Raw genomic sequence first — 19,470 nt, 5'->3', positions numbered from 1 at the left:
GGAGGCTTGGCATCACCTTTTGGAAGGGACGACTTGCCCATTTGAGGTCTGGACAGACCACCGCAACCTCGAGGTGCTCCATATGCCCCGGCGCCTCAGCCCCAAACAGATACGCTGGGCTCAGTTCTTCAGCCAGTTCAACTTCCAGCTGAAGTTCATACCAGGCAAAAAGAATTTCCTGGCAGACGCACTCTCCCGACTGCCCCAGGATGCGGAGCCTATCTCCGACATCGTAGGGATGGTGCTCTCCGATTCCCAACTGGGTATGGCAGCTGTCACCCGGGGACGCGCTCGGGGACAACCTGCCCCCCCTCGCAAACAACTACAGCGCAACCCGCCCCTAGATGCAGGCAACCTCAAATGCCAAGTGGGTTACGGGCAGATTTTACAACGGCGTTAAAATCTGACCCCTGGCTCCTCGCCAACCCCAACAAGGTCAATATGGAACAGGACCTCGCATGGGCGGAGGGAAGGTTATATGTACCCGACTCACAACGGCAGGCGATCCTCAACAGATCGCATGACAGCAAACAGGCTGGTCACTTTGGGTTTTTGAAAACCCTACACCTAACTCGGAGACAGTTTTGGTGGCCCTCGCTGAGGAAGGACGTCAAGACGTATGTGGCATCCTGCCCAGTGTGCGCTATGGCCAAGCGACCGGCTGGCAAACCCCAGGGGTTGCTGCAACCCGTGGCTGAACCCTCCCGCCCTTGGGATGAAATCTCAATGGACTTCATAGTAGACTTACCGCCTAGCCAAAAGAAAATGGTTGTAAAAGACTACTTTTCAAAACAAGCCCATTTCATCCCCTGCACCTCGATCCCGTCAGCCCAACAGCTGGTGAAACTGTTCCTAGTCCACGTGTACCGCCTACACGGCTGCCCCTCCCGCTTGGTGACCGATAGGGGCACACAATTTACCTCAAGGTTTTGGCGGGCTTTTTTGAAACCGATAGGTACCCAGCAAGCCCTGTCAACCTCCTGGCATCCCCAGACGGATGGATCCACAGAGATCCTTAATGCCACACTGGAGCAATTCCTCCGCTCCTACATAAACTACCACCAGGACGACTGGGTGGACCTCCTCCCGTTAGCAGAGGTCACATACAACAACGCGATACACCAAAGCACGGGAAAAACCCCCTTTGGGGTGGTGTCAGGTCGGGAGTTCATCCCCATCCCTGAACTACCTCAGCCTCCATCCCCAGCAGTAGCCGCCTATGATTGGGGTGAGAAACTCGCAGATTCCTGGCCGGTCATCAAGGACGTGCTTAAAGAGGCACAAACCGCGTACAAATTGCAAGCGGACAAACACCGGCACCAGCAACCAATGTTTCAGGTGGGGGACATGGTCTATCTATCCACCAGATTCATAAAATCACCGCAACTGTCAAAGAAGCTGGCCCCCAAGTTCATTGGAACATTCCAGGTGACACAAATCGTGAACCCAGTCACGGTGCGCTTGGACCTGCCCCATAATTTAAAGAGACTGCACCCGGTATTTCACTGCAGCTTGCTCAAGCTGGCAAGTGATCCCTCCCGGTGGCACCCACGCACGCCACCCCCCCACCAGTGATGAGAGACGGGCAACAACATTTCGAAGTGAAGGAGGTACTTGACTCCCGCAAGCGGCGGGGCTCCCTCCAATACCTCATAAAGTGGAAACACTTTCCACACCCTGAGTGGGTCGCTGCCCGCGACGTCCAGGCCCCCGACCTGATCCGCACCTTCCATACCGCCTATCCATCCAAACCCGCGGCTTAACCTTCTCAAAGGGGGGCAGTATGTCATGATCACCGTTGCGATGCTTGTGACATCGCAACGGCTCGCATGACAATGCAGGGAAATAGGTCCGGGGCAGATTAAGGGAAAAGGCAACTAGGTAACAAAAGAGAGCAACAGGTGCTGGCAACAAAGTATCAACTCTAGCTGGAGGGTCGGAAGAGAAAGATACAATGTTGCAAAGAAAGCAATTGACAAGACCAGACCACGAGGCTCGCCCGAGCTGTCAAAGAGATTACGAACCTGATCAATGAACCCTCACCGGCCAGGGAAGCAATCAAGGAAACTCCTGGAGCACAGGAGGGGCTCCATGACCCCTCACCTACCGACAACGGAACCGACGGGGCTCGGGGGTGCACCCAGAGTAAGAAGGGGTGGAGCGCTGACTGGCGCGGGCTATTTAAATCCCGTTCTGGCGCACTCCACTCACTCTCAGCTTTCTTAAAGGGCACGCATACCGTTACTCAAATAAAACCAGAACCTAAGCCTACACTAGCGTCTGTGTTTTTACTGGGTAGCAGGCAGAGCCTGACATAAGTGATGTGGTGACTGCCCTTTCTCAGTGCCTGGGGGCTGTGGGGGTCTGGATGGGGAACAACAGGCTTCAACTGAACCCTGATAAGACAGAGTGGCTGTGGATTGATGGCCCCCTCAGGTTCCAGGAAGTTGTCATCCTTGGTTCTGGACGGGGTGGCACTGCCCCATTCGGAACCAGTGCGGAACCTGGGGGTCCTCCTGGACTCACGACTCCTGCTTGAAGAACAGGTGGAAGTAGCGGCCAAGAGGGCCTTTGCACATCTTTGGGTGGTGTGCCAGCTACACCCATTCCTGGACCGAGATGCCCTCTGAACAGTCACTCATGCCCTTGTCATCTCCCATATAGACTATTGCAATGTGGTCTACATGGGGCTACCCTTGAAAAGTATTCGGAAGCTTCAGCTGGTCCAGAATGCAGCTGCGCGGACAGTTACCAGTGCTGTAAGACCAGCCCATGTGACACCACTGTTACGCAAGCTGCACTGGGTACCAGTTTGCTTCTGGTCCAATTCAAGGTGTGGTTATGACCTTTAAAGCCCTACATGGCATGGGGCCAGGCTACCTGAGGGACTGCCTCTTCCCCATAACATCGACCCGCCCACCCGGTCAGGCAGGGAGGGCATGCTACGGACCCCGCCGGTAAAGGAATTTCATCTAGCAGGGTCCAGGAGGCGAGCCTTCTCTGCAGTGGCACCCGCCCTTTGCAATATCTTGCCCCCAGAGTTGAGACGAGTCTCCTCGCTCTCGGACTTCCAGAAGAAACTGAAGACCTGGTTCTGCCGCCTTGCTTGGGAGGGGGAAAGCAATAGCTCCACCTGGGGATGGCTAGCACCATAGCACCTCTTAGTGATTGTGTTCCATCTCCACTTGGATTTTTCATTTATTTTATTTATATCTTAATGGTAATTTAGATGGCTATGTTTTTAGTGTTATTTTATTGTAAACCGCCCAGAGTCCCCCATTGGGGGAGATGGGCGGTGACATAAATTTAATTAATAAATAGATAAATAAATAAGGTAGAACTGCATAAAACCTCACATCCAAAGAATCAAACCAAACTAATTCATCAGTCACACATCTCAACAACTTTGATGATTCAGAACTTCCAGAATAATCATATTCCATTAGCCACTCAAAATATGTTTCAGAGAATAGTGAGGAATACCAGTTACCAGCCAACCAAAACAACTAAATTTACTGGTCCTCTCAACCGAAAGGGTATTGCAAAATAAGACCCACAGACTTCTGTGGGACCACATTCCACTACTTGTTTCACGACATTCCGGGTGACGGGAATTTGCCCAGAATGGGGAGTAGAACTTAGTTCCCACGGAAGATTTGGTTCTGACAGCAGGAGTCTTCTCTGGTCTGGCCTAACTAGTGAGTCTAGTCAGTGATAAAACTGCCATTCTGAACAGTTTTCAGAAATACAGCCTTGGTCGGAGAACGTTGCTGCTGTGGAGGAGTTTACTTTTTCTCCATCAAGACCGTCTGTCACCAGAGAGTTTGGCGCTCTGTATGTAACTGGTGATTTGGTTGGTTTGCCTAGAATAGCATCTGTGGCTTTCATTCATCTCTAACTTAACTCACAGTTTCTGCATCAGCCACTCAATCTTTCAAACCATCTCGGGCGTCTCTGCTTAAAATGGCTCGGCAGGGAGCGGGGGAGGGAGCAGTTTTCCCAGTGTTGGCTTCAGGGGCGGAGACGAAGGGGCGCCCGGGCTCCCTTCCTGCTGCTGGGCCAGCCCTGGTCCCAGCTCACCTGGGGCACCGCCAATTCCTGCTCCAGCCCCACCTCGACGTGGAATGTCAGGAAGATCCCGGCGCAGAAGAGGGCGGCGAAGAGCAGCACCTGGAGACATGAGAAAGTGCCAGAGGGAATGCTGGGAGGGGCTCCCCGCTCTGCCTGGCCCCCAGGCCCCCTCCAAGTGCCCCCCCCGGCAGGACACTCACCACCAGCGCCCGGACGACGCTGCTGCCGAGCAACGCCGGCGCGTAGAACTGGCGCATGAATGTGCGCAGGAGCCCTTCACGCGGCTTCACCGGGCCGCGTTCGGCCAAGCGGAGGCAGCAGCAGAGATCCGCGCGGGAAGCCTGTGGGCAGAGGACGGAGAGCGCATGGCCGGACCTGCAGGAGGACCGCGAGGAGGGGCCCGTGGCAGCCGCTCAGCCCCAGGCTGCCGGGCAGCCGGCCTGACCTTCTGCCTGCGGACGTCCAGGGACAGCAGCGCCACGAACAGCGACGTCTGGAGCAGGAAGGCGAAGAGCACCGCCAGGGCTGCGGAGAGGGCGAAGGTCTGGACCGCCGGCATGGGCGTCAAGGCCCCTGGAAGGACGAGGAACGGCGTGCAGGGGGGGGTCACCCTGCAGGGCTCGGGCTGCCGCATCCAGAGAAGGGGGCCCACCTTTAAGCTTGCTTCCAAACGGGGACATTTAGTTTCACGTACTTATCTGCCCTCTGGCTGGGTCTGCACAACTTGGCTAGTGAATTTTTTCAGCATGTTATGCTAACGTATTTCCTGGGTTAGCACAATATGCTGAAATAGACATCTTTTAAAAAGGGTTGCATTCACAGCCACAGAAAGAAAATACGAAACCCCAACCGAGTTTGGTCCGAGTTGTGTCTCCTCCTCTGCTTGTGACCCCCCCAACAGCTCCCTTCCCCTGAACCCGCAGCCTCTCCACCCCAAAGGTGGGTCCGGCCCACTTCACCCACCAACCCAGTCAAGGCCACCAGGAAGTCATTAGGGGAAGCTCTGAAAATAGAGGGCAGGGCCAGGACGTGGGGGGCCTGCCTGCTTGCCTCCAGTTTCACTCACCCAGGAAGAAACAGACAACTTCGGAGAGACTGCACAGGAGCATGCTGGGGGCAACATTGCCCAAAATGCGCCCAAGGTGCTGCTCCAGGGCTTCCCCAGGCCCTGGCTGGGATTGCTGCAATGGTAGGGGCAGGGGGTGAGAAGGGCTGCCTGGGGCTCCCTCCAGAAGGGCCACTCCGGTCCCAGCTGAGCAACTGTACACCCATATTTCATCCAACCCTCATCTAATAAGGGCAGCCTTGCTTCTGGCTTTCCAGAACCCCTTTTCTGCCCCAAGCCCCAATTCGGAACAGGAGCTGCTGGTTGTTTTGGGCCCAGCCGTCGTGTGCGTGTGTGTGTGTGTGGTTCGCACCTGGTATTCCAACACAAAGATGAAGATGTTATCGGCACCAACCGCCAACACCAGAAAAGGCACCACTTCAATGATGATGAGGGACGAGGGCAATCCCACAAAGCTGTAGAAGCCCAAAGAGGACAGCACGGCCCCCAGGACCACGACAGTCCCACCCAGAGCGAGGGTCACCTTGGTGTCCACCTGGAAAGCAGAGCAAGAAGGGAAGCCACGGCCCTCACGGGGAGCCAGGCCTGCTCCTCCTCCCCTGAGCTGCACGGGATGCACAAGCGGGGCAGAGAGGGGAGGGACGTGCCCCACGGGTCCGCGCAGGCCGGGGGAGCAGCGTAGAAGCCGAGCCCCCTGCTCCCAGGACTGGAGGGAAACGCCACCCTTCCTGCTCAACAGAGGAGAGAGGAAGGTTGGCAACGGCTGGCTTTGCATCCGGGTAGGCTGCCCAGAGTCACTGCTCTGCAATGGGCAGTCCAAATAGATAAATAAATAATGTTTCCCCGCTTCTCTCTCTGCAGACCAGCAGTTCCTGCAGGGACTTGGCGAGACAGGCTCAGCCAGCCGCTTGCCCGTTTTGCCCTGGCCTTGCAGGAAGTTTGGAGAGGCCCCAAGCCTGTGACGCTTCTCGCCTGTCCGCAAACAAACTGGGAACAGCCTCCCCTCCTGTCAGCCCCGTGAGGCGGACCAGGCCCCTGACCCACTCTCCCAAAGACCAGAGTGTGTCTGGAGTAGCAGAATCTTGCAGGTTGGACGGGCTTCTCCTCACCCCGCTTGTGCCCCCGTGGAGTCAGGAGGAGCCTGCCCGAGTCTCTCGTTCACACCCCCTCTGCTCCCAAGGAGCCCTTTTCTCCTGCAGAAGGGTTTCTGCACATTGCCTTTCTGCACCTCCTCGCTTACAGAAGACAGTGGAGACCCACAGCCTCTCAGGGCAAGATGGGGGCCTGCCACTCTCAGTTGCCCTGCTTGTGTCCAAACAGCAGCTGAGGGCATCTCAAAAGCAGACATGCTTTCCCCATGACTTGGCCAAATAAGAAAAGCCCCCAGTGCCACCAGGAGTGCAGCTGCCCTTCAGACTGGCTTCTCTGGTGCCTTGACTTTGAAGCGTTTATTGCTTCTCAGAATTCCCAGCTCCTTCAGGGGGTTGCCATTCCTCAACAATCCCATTTCTTTGTATGCAAACATCTCACACTGAGTCCTTCCCTAGAGCTGATGCATTGTACAAGTAGTCCTCATTTAGTGACTGTTCACAGTTACAATGGTGATGAAAAAGTAACTTTGCAATCAGTCCTCACATTTGTGACCTTCTCAGGTCTGTAAAGCAAAGGAAAGCTGAAGTAAGAACATAAGCAGAGTCGCAGTTTCACTTGGTGACTGCTTTGCTTAACAATCAATTGGTGGGTCCCAGTTGTGGTCGCTAAATGAGGACTACCTGTAATGTGCTCACTCAGGACAGAGCAAGCAACACATCTCTTTCCCAGTTAATACTGATGGACAGCCCTTTTTTCCTTTTCCTTTCTTTGAAGGATCCCTGAACACATCTTTGATCACAAGTGCAGTATGGGCTGGAGGGGAAGAGCATGCCTGCCAAAGGGAGGCCAGAGGATGGATCACTTGTACCCCCAGACCTGCACCGGCCCAGGATGGAAATCCCACTGACATGGAACAGGCAAGGACAAATGGAGCCAGGCCAGGGAGAGGCAACCGCTGTCTCCTAGGACAAGTCATTTAGAAAGAGCAGGTCCAGAGCGTGTGCGCGTGCACATGTGTGCTCTGTAGGGTGGCTGCCGATACAGTGAGGACCTCCCTTCTCTCTGCTTCCTACCAGGAGATGCCTGCAGCTGGAGTACTCTCCTAGGGCGACGGTGATGTACAAGAAGATCACCAAGTAGCTGGCAGCGAAGACGGGGAGGTCTTCCCACGTGGTCCTGCTAACTTCATCCTCCAAGGAGCGCTGCAGTGGGGGGAAAGAGGGAGAGGAGAGTTGTACCAATGGACAAAGCCAGCTCGGCATTTGTAACTTTAACATACCCACATTCAGCTTTTCTTATCATCCTTGGTTAGTTCTGAATAAATAGGAATCAGCTGCAAATGGCAGAGAACACTTAGTACCAATGAAATTAACTCCACGGTCAAAGAAGCAGCAATTCAGCGCTGCCTCCCGTCACCACTCGGTTAGGTTAGTGACGGGCGGGGGTTACATTCTCGCCATCTGCTAAGCTTGGCTAGTTCTGGACCTTATTTTTCACGGGGGTGGGGTGTCCTGCAAGAATAATCCGCTTGGCTCGTGTATGTATTTTGCAAACCCAGAAAATGGGTTCACAGGCACCAAGTTAAGTATTCTGCGTGAAAAGCCAAAAGGTAGGTAAGAGTTGTTGCTTAAAACTCCTGGGGGGAAGAGAAACAGTGCTGCTTTGCACTAAAAGGTGGCCGCGGAGGGAGCAAACCTCTCGAATGCCACTGTTCTTCCAACGTGCCCCAGACAGAAGATAAAGCATCTGGGGAGGCGGGCCGTGAGCAATCTCTCTGGAACCCGGGGATCCCATGCTGGCCAGGACCGCCCGGGTCCCCCCAGGTCTCCCCGCCAGGCCCCAGGCCCAGGCAGCAGGACAGCTGGAGCCCGGCTGCGCTCCGGGGGCCCCGCAACCCCCCTCCCCGCGGGCAGTCCGGGAAAACGGCTGGCCCCAGCACTGCTGCTCTCGGGGGTAACAGAAGCCACCTGCGTTGGGCAGCCTGCCTGCCAGTTGGCCTCTTCAGGTATTGCCCGTATTTATTTATTTATTTATTTATTTATTATTCAAATTTAATTACCGCCCATCTCCCCCAAGAGAGGGACTCTGAGCGATTTACAATAAAATCAAACATAAATATTAAAATCTCATAAAACCTTCAGTGCCCCATGGCAAGGGAAGCGGGGGGGGGGTCTTCTTGGCACCTGGAGAAGTGGCCCCTGCAAAGCCACTCCCCCTACTTGCCTCGCTGTGAGTCTCAGGAAGGGGTGAGGGGAGGCAGCGGTGGCCATAGCTTAAAAACAAACCAAGCAGAGAGGACAAAAGCCAGGAATCTCAGAAAGATCCCTGATGAATGCGATCAGGACGATCCATGCTGTTAGGAGGCAAGGATCTGCAAAAGGAACATCAGCAGAAAATAGGCCCAGAGGAATCCCACCCGCCACGCCAGACTGGCGGATCCACACAAGACCTGGGGGGAGAAGAGGGAGTCTCGAAACCCATCAGCTTCCCTCCTCTGCCGGCGCCTGGCAGCCTGGCAGCCGAGCCAGGCAGGGCTGGGGCAGGCTGGGGTTTGCTGAGAGCATCTTCTTTCTTTAATCTGAAAAGCATCGCTGTGGCTTTCAGTTTGGGTGCACTCAGTTAACAGCCTGAGCGTCTCTGGGGTTGGTTGAGAGTGATTCGCAAGCGTTCCCCGCTGCCGACCAGGGCAGTGTGCCCCCGACCCCCTGGGCCATCCAGGTAGCAAGCTGCGGGGGGCGGGGGGGAGGATCCGCACACCCCAGCAGGCTGCCTGAGCGGAGCCAGTGGCCATAAGCCAAACCTGGGGTTTTGCAACCGAGGGAGACCTGGGGGAGAAGGGCTGGACTGGGGCCTCCAATCCCACCAAGGGACTGCTAGGGGTGGGAAGGCTGGCTCTCAAACTGCAGGAAACAACCTTAGTCCTGCACTCTTGACCCACGCCTAGCACAGTAGAGGGCAAGTCCGCAAGATACTCCCTTGCTTTGCTTTTCACTCTCTTCTTTCTGCATGTTTGTTCTCCCAAGAACATAAAAATTCTAAAGAAACAGTATAAAAACGCCTGTGAAAAACAATTTCCTCCCTTACAGTGTAACTTGGAGAGCCAGTTGGCACCAAGCTGGAGACTGGGAGACAGCACGTTCTAGCCCTGCCTGGGGCACAAGCAGCCAGCGGGGGACTTTGGGCCAGCCCCTCTCTTGAGCTCAAGGAAAAGAATCTTACCATGAAAACTGCCAAGTCTGCTCCAGGCAAGTGCCAGAAGCCTTATTCAGAGAGACTCCACTCCCAAAGAAAGTCAGTGTGGAATGCAGTAACCCCAACTACATAATTAGACTTTACTCAGGTGCTCTTAGGAGGAAACGGGAACGTCGGTCTCAAGATCCAGGGTCAAACTAAGCAGCACAACTGGTAGGAAGACCAGCTTTGAAATAAGGGTTCTCTGTTCACAACTCAGGTTGGAGCAAATTCTTCACCTGACAGGAGGGGCTTCTCTTCCTGCTCCCTCAGTCTGGGAGGGGCCCAAAAGGCCAAGGCCTCGGGGGCCGTAAAGGCAGCACATTACGAGGCATCCGCTTAAGTCTGTGCGCCCAGAGGGGCTTTCTTGCTTTGTCTGCCGCAGAAAAGCAATACAGCCGCCTCTCTGGGACCAAGGAAGTTGATTTAATTGCTGAAAGCAGCTTTCCCCATGAAGTTATGAAAGGTGGAGGCAGATGGCTAACCTGAGCCTCTATTAACGCGTGTCCTGGTACTGCCACATCTACAGCAGACACTGTTCTTTTTAAAATTTGGCCAAGAGCAATCAAAGAGGCCTCCTAAAATGCAGCGAGTGGCAGCTTTTAAATTCATTCCCTCAAGTGGGTTTATATCCTGCCTTTCCCAAGGAATTCTACTGTATCCTGAACCTGGAGCTGTACCCGCCTTTGACCCTTTTCATCCCCTTCTCCCTTACTGGGCTCCCAGGGCTGAACAGAGCCTTGTAAGCACTGTTTGTAAGACAGCCCGTCTTGTTCTGCAGCTGAACGTGGCCTCCCAAAGGTGAGAGGAGCAGTGGCACTCGCACCTCAGCCATGTAGGCAATGGCGTATTTCTCAGCATGTTCCTTCTGGAATTCCTGCACAACCTTCAGGAAATGCTTCTCCCACAACATCACAAAGTCGAAACGTGGGTCACTGGAGAGAAAGTTGTTCAAGGAGAAGGTGAGGATGAGAGCTTGTGCTTCGGAGTACTCCAGCCCTGTCAAGCATAGAGGAGAGTCACCAGGATGCTGGAGAGGCCTTCTCGTTTCGACAGCCGCTTCCAAACTGCCCAGTCCCCAGACAGCAGGGACAGAGGCCACCAGCCAGAGGAGGAAGCCCAGCGGTTTGTTACGGGCCCCTCAGCTCCAGGCTCTAGATGATCCCGCTGGAAAATGGCTTCTGCCAGGGAGATAGCTAGTGGGAAACATGTCAGTTAGATAATTCCGGAGCACCAATTCTGCCTCAGAGCAGTTGCAAACGCTACCTTAACCCTGATGCCAGAGCTGCTGCTTTTCAGCCTTTCAGGGTCCTAATTGGAGGATGGTTCACACAAAACCCCCTTTCTTGGGGGAGATGGGCAGTAATAGAAGTTTGAAAAATAAATAAATAAATAAATAAAACAGCTTCACAGCCTTTAATTGTTCAGCTCAGAACTAGCGATCAAAGTGACATTTGGACCACAAACGCCACACAAAGACACAGAAAACAAGACTCGTGTGATCCATGTGAAAACTTTAAAGCTCAGCATCTCTATTTCTGTTTCTCTCCATTTCCCTCCCTACCCAGATGCTCAAGACAAGCATTCTTTCTTTTTCTGCCTCACCAGCTGCTGCACAACCGTTTTTGCTTCCCTTCGTGTTGCAGTTTTCTATTTTTTGACCAATTTGTTTCGCTCTAAATGTTAAACACGAAAGATTATTCCCTGAATTGCTGATAAATCTTGTATCCCTCTTTGCTGCTAACTATATTCCCAGCTTCTGGCACCAATTCCGCACCGACTTCCCTGGTAGGACCTTAGATTCATTGCAACATCGTCATGATAAAATTCTCCAACTGAGCTTGCCTGCTTCTTTATTTCTACACATATACCTTCTAGGAAATCATATTTTTAATTGGTTCTATTTTCCCATTGCTACTGTTTCACATTTCCATATGAGGATGGTCAGTGGGTTTTTTCTCACAGCTGGGTTAATGTGCATTCTGAAAAATCTGTTGATGCCAGTTGCGCTGCCTCTGCAATTGAGCTTCGCTGCACCTTGGCAATATGGCCACATGGTGCTACCCGGGACCTTTCCAGCCCACCATAACAGTGGCAGGATTGAGGGACTTTGGGCACTTCTAGCTTCATCCCCCCCACTTGGTGGCCAGTCACCCAGATTTTATTGGGTGGAGGGAAACGAAACTCAAGAAACACGCTACAGCTAGTAAAAAGTGACCTATGTCTATACAATCCTGCCTCCTTCTATACCAGGGTTCTCCAAAGTGGTCAGTATTGATGCCCAAGGGTTGATGGGACAATCCAAGGGGTTGATGTTGTTGTTGTAATTATTACTATTCATAGTACTATTAGTTAAAGTAGTATTTATTAAATTATTTTCATATAATAAACATTTGGGGGTCAATGAACACTCTGAAACTTCATGAAGGGGTCAATGAGCTGAAGAGTTTGGGGACCCCTGCTCTACACCTTTCAAACACCCCACTGACAGGTCCACTGTGGAGAAATAAAAAATTATTACTACTATTATTCTCAGAGGGCTATCATTCTTCTGGGAGATTAATATTTCTGGAAAAAAATGGATCTTGAGGGCCTTGGACTTCCTCACACTTAGAAATACATTCATTTTCTTTTTTCGCTTAGGTTTTCCATAAGAATATCCATCTCATGACATTCCTATGAGTTTAAAAATATGACTGGAGAGCAATAGATGACCAAATAAAACTCTTTTAGTTAAAATGCTAAAATTCAGTATTGGAGGAAAACTATGATGAGGGAGCAGGACTAGAAAGTATCCTCTAGAAGACCCCCAATATCCCCTCCCTCTTCCCCATCAACAGCAGTTCAGTTAAGCAAAAATCCTGGCCAGTGGGCCTCTCTCTGGAGAACCATTTATACCTGTGGTACAACAGTCTATCAGGAGATTGATAGACTATGATTAAAATATATTTCTACAGGGCTTAAGGCTGAGTTGTGGGAGGGGGGAAATCTTCGTTCAAATCCCCTCAATCATAGAGTTCACTGAATTCCTGGGATGTTGATTTGTGAATGAAATAAGGGGAACTTCCAAAGGGAAGAAAGGATATAAATGCAATAAATACATCAAACAATACTCAGGTAGATGCCCATGTGGCAATTCAAGCTCCTTGTTTTGCAGTCTCTTCCACTACATGGACCCAAAGGTCTCACCAAGGTTTCTTTGGCCAAAGTGCTAGGAAATCCTGGGCAAGGAGGTGCTCCCATACCCCCTTCTGCCCTACCTCCTAGCAAACACTTGTCCTCAGTTTATGTGGCCAAGATTTTGAGGATCATCCTGAATTAGGAAATTTTATAGCATTTTGTGTGCCTTTCAGCAGTTATAGGTATCTTAATTCCAATTTAAAGAAGGCACAGCTGGGACCCCCAGAAAAGAAAAAATACCAAGAAAGCAATGCCAGTCCCAGGTAATCTGCTGCCAGAGCACTGTGATGGCACAGACCCTCCCTCCGCATCCGATATACCCAGGTTGCATCCTCCGTGTATCAACGCTAGTCCTTCTGCATCCCACCTGATGTCACCCTCTCCCCCTGACCGGTGCTAGTCCTGCTGGGCATGACGTGGGAGAGAGGGCCACTGCTCTCTGGACTTGTCACACGGGAGGGAGTGGTATCTCCTACCTGAATAACCACCCACAGCCAGGAAGGGGAACACGGGGGCTCCATAGTCCGCCATGCAGCTCAGCTTCAGTGCCGTGAGGTCTTGGAAGGAGGCTGGGGAGCTGTGGGAGCAAAGGAGAGAAGCAAATGCACAGTGCGACATGGAGGTGTGCTGGGAAAAGCCTTTCTGCTGCAGGCGTCGGAGGAAGAACAGCCCTTGCAGAGGGAGAAGCAGCCCCAGCGCATGCGGCTGCCCTTAACCAAGGGAGACCAGGAACTCTCCTTACCTGCAAGGTGACTTTCTGGAGGCTGCAGACAAGGGAGGGGAGGGGAGGTAGAAGAGGCAGGGCCGGCTGGCGTCTGTGCTTATTTGCTAGGCTCCCCTGGCAAAGCCCCCAGGAGTCAGTTGCAAAGCCCACCCCCAAAACGGGGGCAGCAGCCCAGTAGCTTCAGCCTGCCTGATCTCCAGTACTCAGCTGGCTGCATGCTCAGAGTGGGCACTCATCTTTCTTTACTTCAGTTTATTTTAGCTTGGGAGGTGCCCACAGGAGGTGGGCAGAGGGGCAACCAGCCAACCTAGAAAAGCCCAGCCACCCCCCTCCTGCTGCGGTGCCAGGAGTGATGGAGGTCACCCCACAGACAGGCGGGCGGGTGGGCGGGCAACCTGTGGAAGGGAAAGGACACAGGGCCAGGCAAGGAAGCAGTTGCCTTCCGTTAGCAAGGGGCACGCTCCCGAAGCAGACAAGGCCAATTGCCAGGGGCACAAGAGGCAGCAGAGGGACTGGCAGTGAAGGTGGCAAGTTTAAGCTGACATTCTTGTGGCAATTCAGAGATGGGTGGAGAAGATAAATGAATGGATGGCAATGAGAAGGAAATAATGTCACCAAAACGTGGAGCCAACATTTCCTTCCTGACTTATCCAGACACTACCTTTCTTAGCAAGGATGAAAAGATGAACAAATCCATCACCCCTCATAAGGAGGAGGAGGCTTCCTAAGCACACACTCACTTGATGCAGTAAAGGAAGTGGTCTCTCCAGTCTACTGTGCCATTCTCCCCATCCACAGTCTGGTTGGCTGTCAACTCAAGGAGGGTACGATTGTTCTGGAAGAACTGCAACAGACTGTTAACACAACAGTCAGAGAGGCTGGCATTCTGGGGATTCAGAGGTGCGTAGCAAATGTCTTTCAAGGTGATGTTTCTACCATGCTTTTCAGACCAGATCAACAAGTCTTGCAGTTTTATCTGCAGGCCCATCAGGTCCAACAGCACCTCTTTAGAGAGGACCCCACTAAAGTTCTTCTTGCCCCAAAAAATAGAATCGTAAATGTGGCTTGAATGGTTCTTGGCTGTCAGGATGACTTGGTTGGTCCTGAAGAAGGGCCCAAAGTTCTTCTCATAGAGGACTTTCTCCTGGCGGGCCTGACTGTCAGGAAAGGCCCAGAGCTCCAAAGGGTCTGTGGTTAGTTGTATCCAGATGATTCCACTGGAGAGTCCTACCACAATTGCTAGTGAAGTGATAATGACTGTGATGGGATTAGAGGCCACCAGTGTGCCCCAGCTGCTGAAGGCCCTAACTAAGAAACCATACATGGCCTGACTCACCTTCTCAGAGCCAGTCAACTTAATTGCTGTCTCCTTCGTGCTGTGATCCTTTTGCTTCTCAGATGAGGAGTATCTTTGCCACAATAGGAAGGATATAAATGATAGTGTGAGGATACAAAAGAAAAGGATGCAGACAAACAGGACTCCATCCATGTTCCCCACTTGGAAGGGCTGAGATTCAGAGTGAGGAGGCTGGATGACAGCACAGGACTGTTCGCAGTCTGGGCAGGAGCACTTTGATCCATTGTTTACAGCCTCACTACACTTCCAGGTTGTTCCATTGAGTGGCAAAATGTCTCCCCCCTCAGCAGCCCAGTCCCCCGGTTTTAGTTGGAAGGAAATAGCCAAGGGGGCCAACCCATTTCTTGGGTCACCTTGGAAATCTAGCCATCGCTGGGTGTTGCATGCAGCCGCCCCATACTTGCCACACATGGCACTCAGGACATAGTCTCCGGTGGCGGGCAGCCTGACCCCCTTGCACGACTGATAGATTTCCTCAGAAAAGCGCTGGTTGTAGTAACACTGAAACTCCAGCACACCCACCTGCAGGCCTCCCAGGACAGTGCGGTTGAAGTACCGGGTTACGTTGGTAAACAGGCTCTGGTCTGGGCTGCAGATGTTCTGGCAGTGGAAGTTGGCAAAGTTCTCCATGCAGGCCGGGCAGCGAGACAGCATGACCCGGGTCAGTGAGAGGCTGGTGTCCAAGACCTGTAACTGCCTCTGTGAGCAGCAGGCATGGGTGCTGTTGGCACCCTTGAACAGCATTGGGCAGATGCTCTTGAGGAGGCGGAGGTGGGAGCCGTGGACCAGTCGGGCTGGGGTGTTAGAAAGGCAAGGCACTTTGGGTGGGATGAGTCCGGGACCAACTTCAGGATTCCGGCCACAGTCGTCGTAGAAGGAGCAGTAGCCCGCACGGTGGATTTCAGTCAAAGCCGCAGCCTGAGAAGCAGAGACCCCAGAGAGGCAGGAACGGCTCATCAATTGCCATGGCTGTGGGGGGGGGACGTTTGAGCAGGCAAAAGGGGCCGGGGAAGAGACCGAGCAGAGGTGCCCCTCCCCACATGGGTTGCAATAGGAGCTGGAGACTGGACTGTGGATAGGCCTGGTTTGTGATCAGAAGAACCTTTTCCCTTTAGTAAACAAGGTTCCTTCAGAAGTTCAAAAACTGACAAACAGAGTACTGTCAGCTCCTACAGCTTTTGATAGCCCTTGGAATCAGGGGTTGCTGCCTTTCATTCCCCACTCCCCAGACCCTTGGCGTATCAGGAGTCAATCATTCCACCTTCTCCTGCCCACAACTAAGAATCAGAAAATGGAGTCTTTTCCACACTGCATTATCTTCTAAGGCAGGGACAGGCAACCTGCAGCCCAGGATTGGATGCAGCCCCCCAAATCCCCTTTCTGTTGTCCTTGGAACCACCTCTAAATATGACGACTGAAAACAGATGGTCCGATTTCCTGACATTTTGAGGTGGAAATATATGAAAACTGTGGGGTTAGCCTTAAACAGAAATGCAACAGTTGAAAAACAAAATTCCCCTGTTACCACCAAACTAGCCCTACCCACATGTATTACATGCCCCCCCATTAAGTGTAGCCCCTGGCCAAAAAGAGTTTGCCCTCCTATTCTGAAGGAAAAGCAGAGGGTGTCCACCTACCCCAGTTAGATAATATCGGTGGTATAATCAGGCTATCACCTACTCCCAGTGTTCCGGCCAGCCATGCCCTTTTCCAGAAGATGCCACTCATCTTCTGTGGCAGGAGCAAAGCTGAAAATGCTTTGCTTCTCTGGTCTTTGTGTTCTCAGAAAGAGGCAGAAGCAAGCCAGCCTTTGCTTCTGCATTCCAGAGTGCCCGTCTCCAGGAACAGCTCTTGGTTATTTTCAGCCAGCAGTCTCCTTGAGACTAACATTAAAAGGCAAGTCTTGTAACTGATCACCTTACCTACATCTGGACAATCTGAGGGACCTTCTCATGAATGATCCTAAAGGATATTATCCTAAAGGTTTCATCATGTGCAAATCTCCAGTTGCCCACTACTGACATATTTTTTTAGGGAAGCCATAAGGAGGAATCACTACTTTGCAGCTAAACTGACCCTGATGGGTTGAAGTACCCCTGCTTTCAAAGGGCTGAGTTGGGTCTCAGAAGAAGCCTGGTCCCTTACAGCTGGGGCACCAGGTCCCTCCAAAGCACACCGTGCCACTGACTCCCCACAGCCCACAGCCTCCGTTGCTGCCGTCATCACTGACCTCGCTCAGCAGGCCTGGTCTGGCTCTGAGCACCGCTAGGGCAAACAGGACCACCCGCAGCATCCTGGCGGGTCTGGGCTGTAGGCAGACTGGCTCCTCCGAGAAAAGGGAGTGCCATGGTGCACACCCGCTCTTCATCCTCTTTCCAGATGCCTTGCACCAATCAGGCTGCACGAGAGCTATATCCCAGCTTATCATTAACTTGGAGATAGCATTGGGGCTCTCCTTGGTATGCTACGTAGTCACCACCTGCTCGCCTTCCTCCCCCCACCAGGCTTATTTGGGATCCGGCTTTGACGGGGCCCCCACTGCAGACCACCTTAGCAGCACGTGTTGCTCTGACCCGGCAAAGGGATCCACTGGGGCAATTGCCTTAACCCAGCTTGCAGCTTCTAACCCTGCGCCCAGCCTTCCTCACATACTGGGCCCACCCTATTCTGTTGCAACACAGAGGGCTGAGACTGTCCCATTATTAATCTTTCCATAGGAGCCTTTTTGGCCTGAGGAATACAATTTAAGCAAAAATTATTCAAATCCATTCTCAAGACAACCTGTATTGGAAAGGACCACAAAATTCCTCTGGAACTCCCAGAGATAACCTCCCATGATAGAGCCTACTGGCATGGGCAGCTATAATTGTTTTTTTTAAAAAATAGCTCATCTATGCATCTGCAGTCTTATACATTCTTAACTGTCATTTTTCTTCTTCTGTACTGTTTCCTCCTAGAGTTTTTGCCAAGAAGTGAGCAGAGTACTTGGTGGAAACTTGCAACTACCTGTGAAATAAAAAACAGCAGTAGCATATGCAAGAAGGATCTGGGTGTCTTGGTGGATCACAGGTTGAACATGAGCCAGCAGTGTGATGCAACTGCCAAAAAACCAAATGCGGTCCTGGGCCACATCAAAGTAATAGAGATCGAGGAGGTCATTGTTCCTCTTTTATTTTGTGTCAGTCAGCCTGTGCATAGACTATGGGGTCTCCTGACTTGGTGCCCCCCGCTTTAGCATCAGCAAGATTTTGCAGGAAGTTGACAATTTGATGGTGTCCCTTCCAGAAATCCTGGCCTTGAAAAGTGGGAGCTCTGGAGGGTTCAATCAAAGCCTTCAAAGGCTTTAAGTCAAAGATTATTTGGTAGGGAAGAACCCAAAGGGAGAACCTCTCTCCCTCATCATACTTTGACAAGGGATCCTCTCTTATTTTGCCTTTATGGCCTTTAAAGCCCACAAGCTTTGGAAGGGAGCGCAAGGGGTGAATGAAGAAAGCAGTCAGGCTTCCACCAGCTCAAACCATTCCAACAGCTGAAGGAAGCAAGAGGTGAGGGGACAGCCTCACACAGGTGCATGCTGTAAGCAGTGGAGAAGGAAGGGCTGGGGCAGCGAAGGGCAATGGAGCAACGGTCAGGGCCAAAGACACAGTGAAAGAAGAACAGCGAGATAAGGTGATGGGTGCAGGTGCAAGGCCACAATGAGCTCGGAAGGTAAAAACAAAGAAACCCAGCTTTGTCGATCTTGTGGTGCGGTTTTCATATTGGGAAACACAGCAGAGCGCTCCACCAACTCCAAGGTCAGGACTGGATAAACACAGGCGGCAAAACACTCCGTTTAATCAAAGGGAAGATACTGACATCAGTCGACCTATGGAGGATGAGGAAGCAGCAGCCCAGCTGTTTGGCACTCTCTCTACAGAATGACGAGAGACTTGAAGCAGTTAAACCAACGTTTCAGTCAGTAAGGCCAGGGGGACTCTGCCAGGGCCCCTGCGAACTCCCTTCCTTCCCCCCACTGCTTTTTCCTCAAGACGCCTTCCTCCTCCTCCCTGAAATGCAGCACAGAAATCACAACTCTGGCCCCATAACGTAACGGGAACCACCACCCCTGCTAGGTAAAATATGGAGATGTAAGAAATGAGTGGAGCACAGCAAGAGGCCGGAAAGACAGGCCCCTGGAGGGCCATTTCAGCAGCCCACTTGCCCTCCCGATCCTTGCTGTGCAACGTCACATCAGGCCAGGCCACCCAAGGCTACACCCTGAGCCTCTTATCCTGCCTCTCCAAGGTTTACAGCCCTGCCCTGGCCTTGACGCCTGATAAGGCAATGCGCCCGGGCAAGAGTCCGCCAGCCGCCATCACAGCCCACTGGCTGCCAACGCGCCCTGCGGCCAGCTGCCTCAGCCTGCTCAGAGGAATGGGCGCTTTTCTGGCAGTGGGCCCTGACCAGCAGTTTCAGGACAGGTGTCTCGCAGCAGGTCATACACGTAGCCCAACGCAGGTAGATTTTATTGAGAGAGAGTTTATACACCATTGTTTATACACCTCCATGCACCGTTCCGGCTCCCATGTGCTTCTGTGCGCAATTCAAGGGGCTGCTTATCGCGAAGAGCTTTCATGGCAGGAGGCCGAGTGGTTTGGGGGACTGCCCTTCCCCAGCTGCTTCTACTTGTTCCACTCAGTTCCATTCGCACAAGAGCATTTAATTTGGTAAAAGTCAGAAATTAACACAAGAAGATACATCATCAAACGG

The 19,470-nt window shown here is 52.4% G+C and overlaps 1 protein-coding gene across 2 annotated transcripts in view; it reads right to left on the bottom strand.

Annotated features, from left to right (window-relative positions):
- NPC1L1 (NPC1 like intracellular cholesterol transporter 1) overlaps positions 1-17,068 on the bottom strand; it is a 35,800-nt gene extending 18,732 nt beyond the window's left edge. The window contains exons 1-10 of one of the 2 annotated variants that reach the window (XM_063311316.1): positions 16,952-17,064; positions 14,105-15,639; positions 13,117-13,217; positions 10,287-10,459; positions 7,303-7,431; positions 5,490-5,672; positions 5,138-5,252; positions 4,517-4,644; positions 4,272-4,412; positions 4,081-4,170 (exon numbers count right to left, since the gene is read on the bottom strand). In XM_063311316.1, the coding sequence (XP_063167386.1) occupies positions 4,081-4,170; positions 4,272-4,412; positions 4,517-4,644; positions 5,138-5,252; positions 5,490-5,672; positions 7,303-7,431; positions 10,287-10,459; positions 13,117-13,217; positions 14,105-15,639; positions 16,952-17,014 (2,658 nt within the window). In that variant the 5' untranslated portion in view covers positions 17,015-17,064. Of the gene's footprint in view, positions 1-4,080; positions 4,171-4,271; positions 4,413-4,516; positions 4,645-5,137; positions 5,253-5,489; positions 5,673-7,302; positions 7,432-10,286; positions 10,460-13,116; positions 13,218-14,104; positions 15,640-16,951 lie in introns of those variants that run through there. The other variant, XM_063311315.1, reaches the window with a different exon arrangement.
- Between the last annotated feature and the right edge of the window lie 2,402 nt (positions 17,069-19,470).

The sequence above is a fragment of the Candoia aspera genome, chromosome 9 (assembly GCF_035149785.1).
Source record: "Candoia aspera isolate rCanAsp1 chromosome 9, rCanAsp1.hap2, whole genome shotgun sequence".
In the NCBI taxonomy this organism is placed as follows: domain Eukaryota; kingdom Metazoa; phylum Chordata; class Lepidosauria; order Squamata; family Boidae; genus Candoia; species Candoia aspera.
The sequence above is the reverse complement of the archived record's forward strand: the minus strand, read 5'-3'. Positions and strand labels throughout refer to the sequence as shown.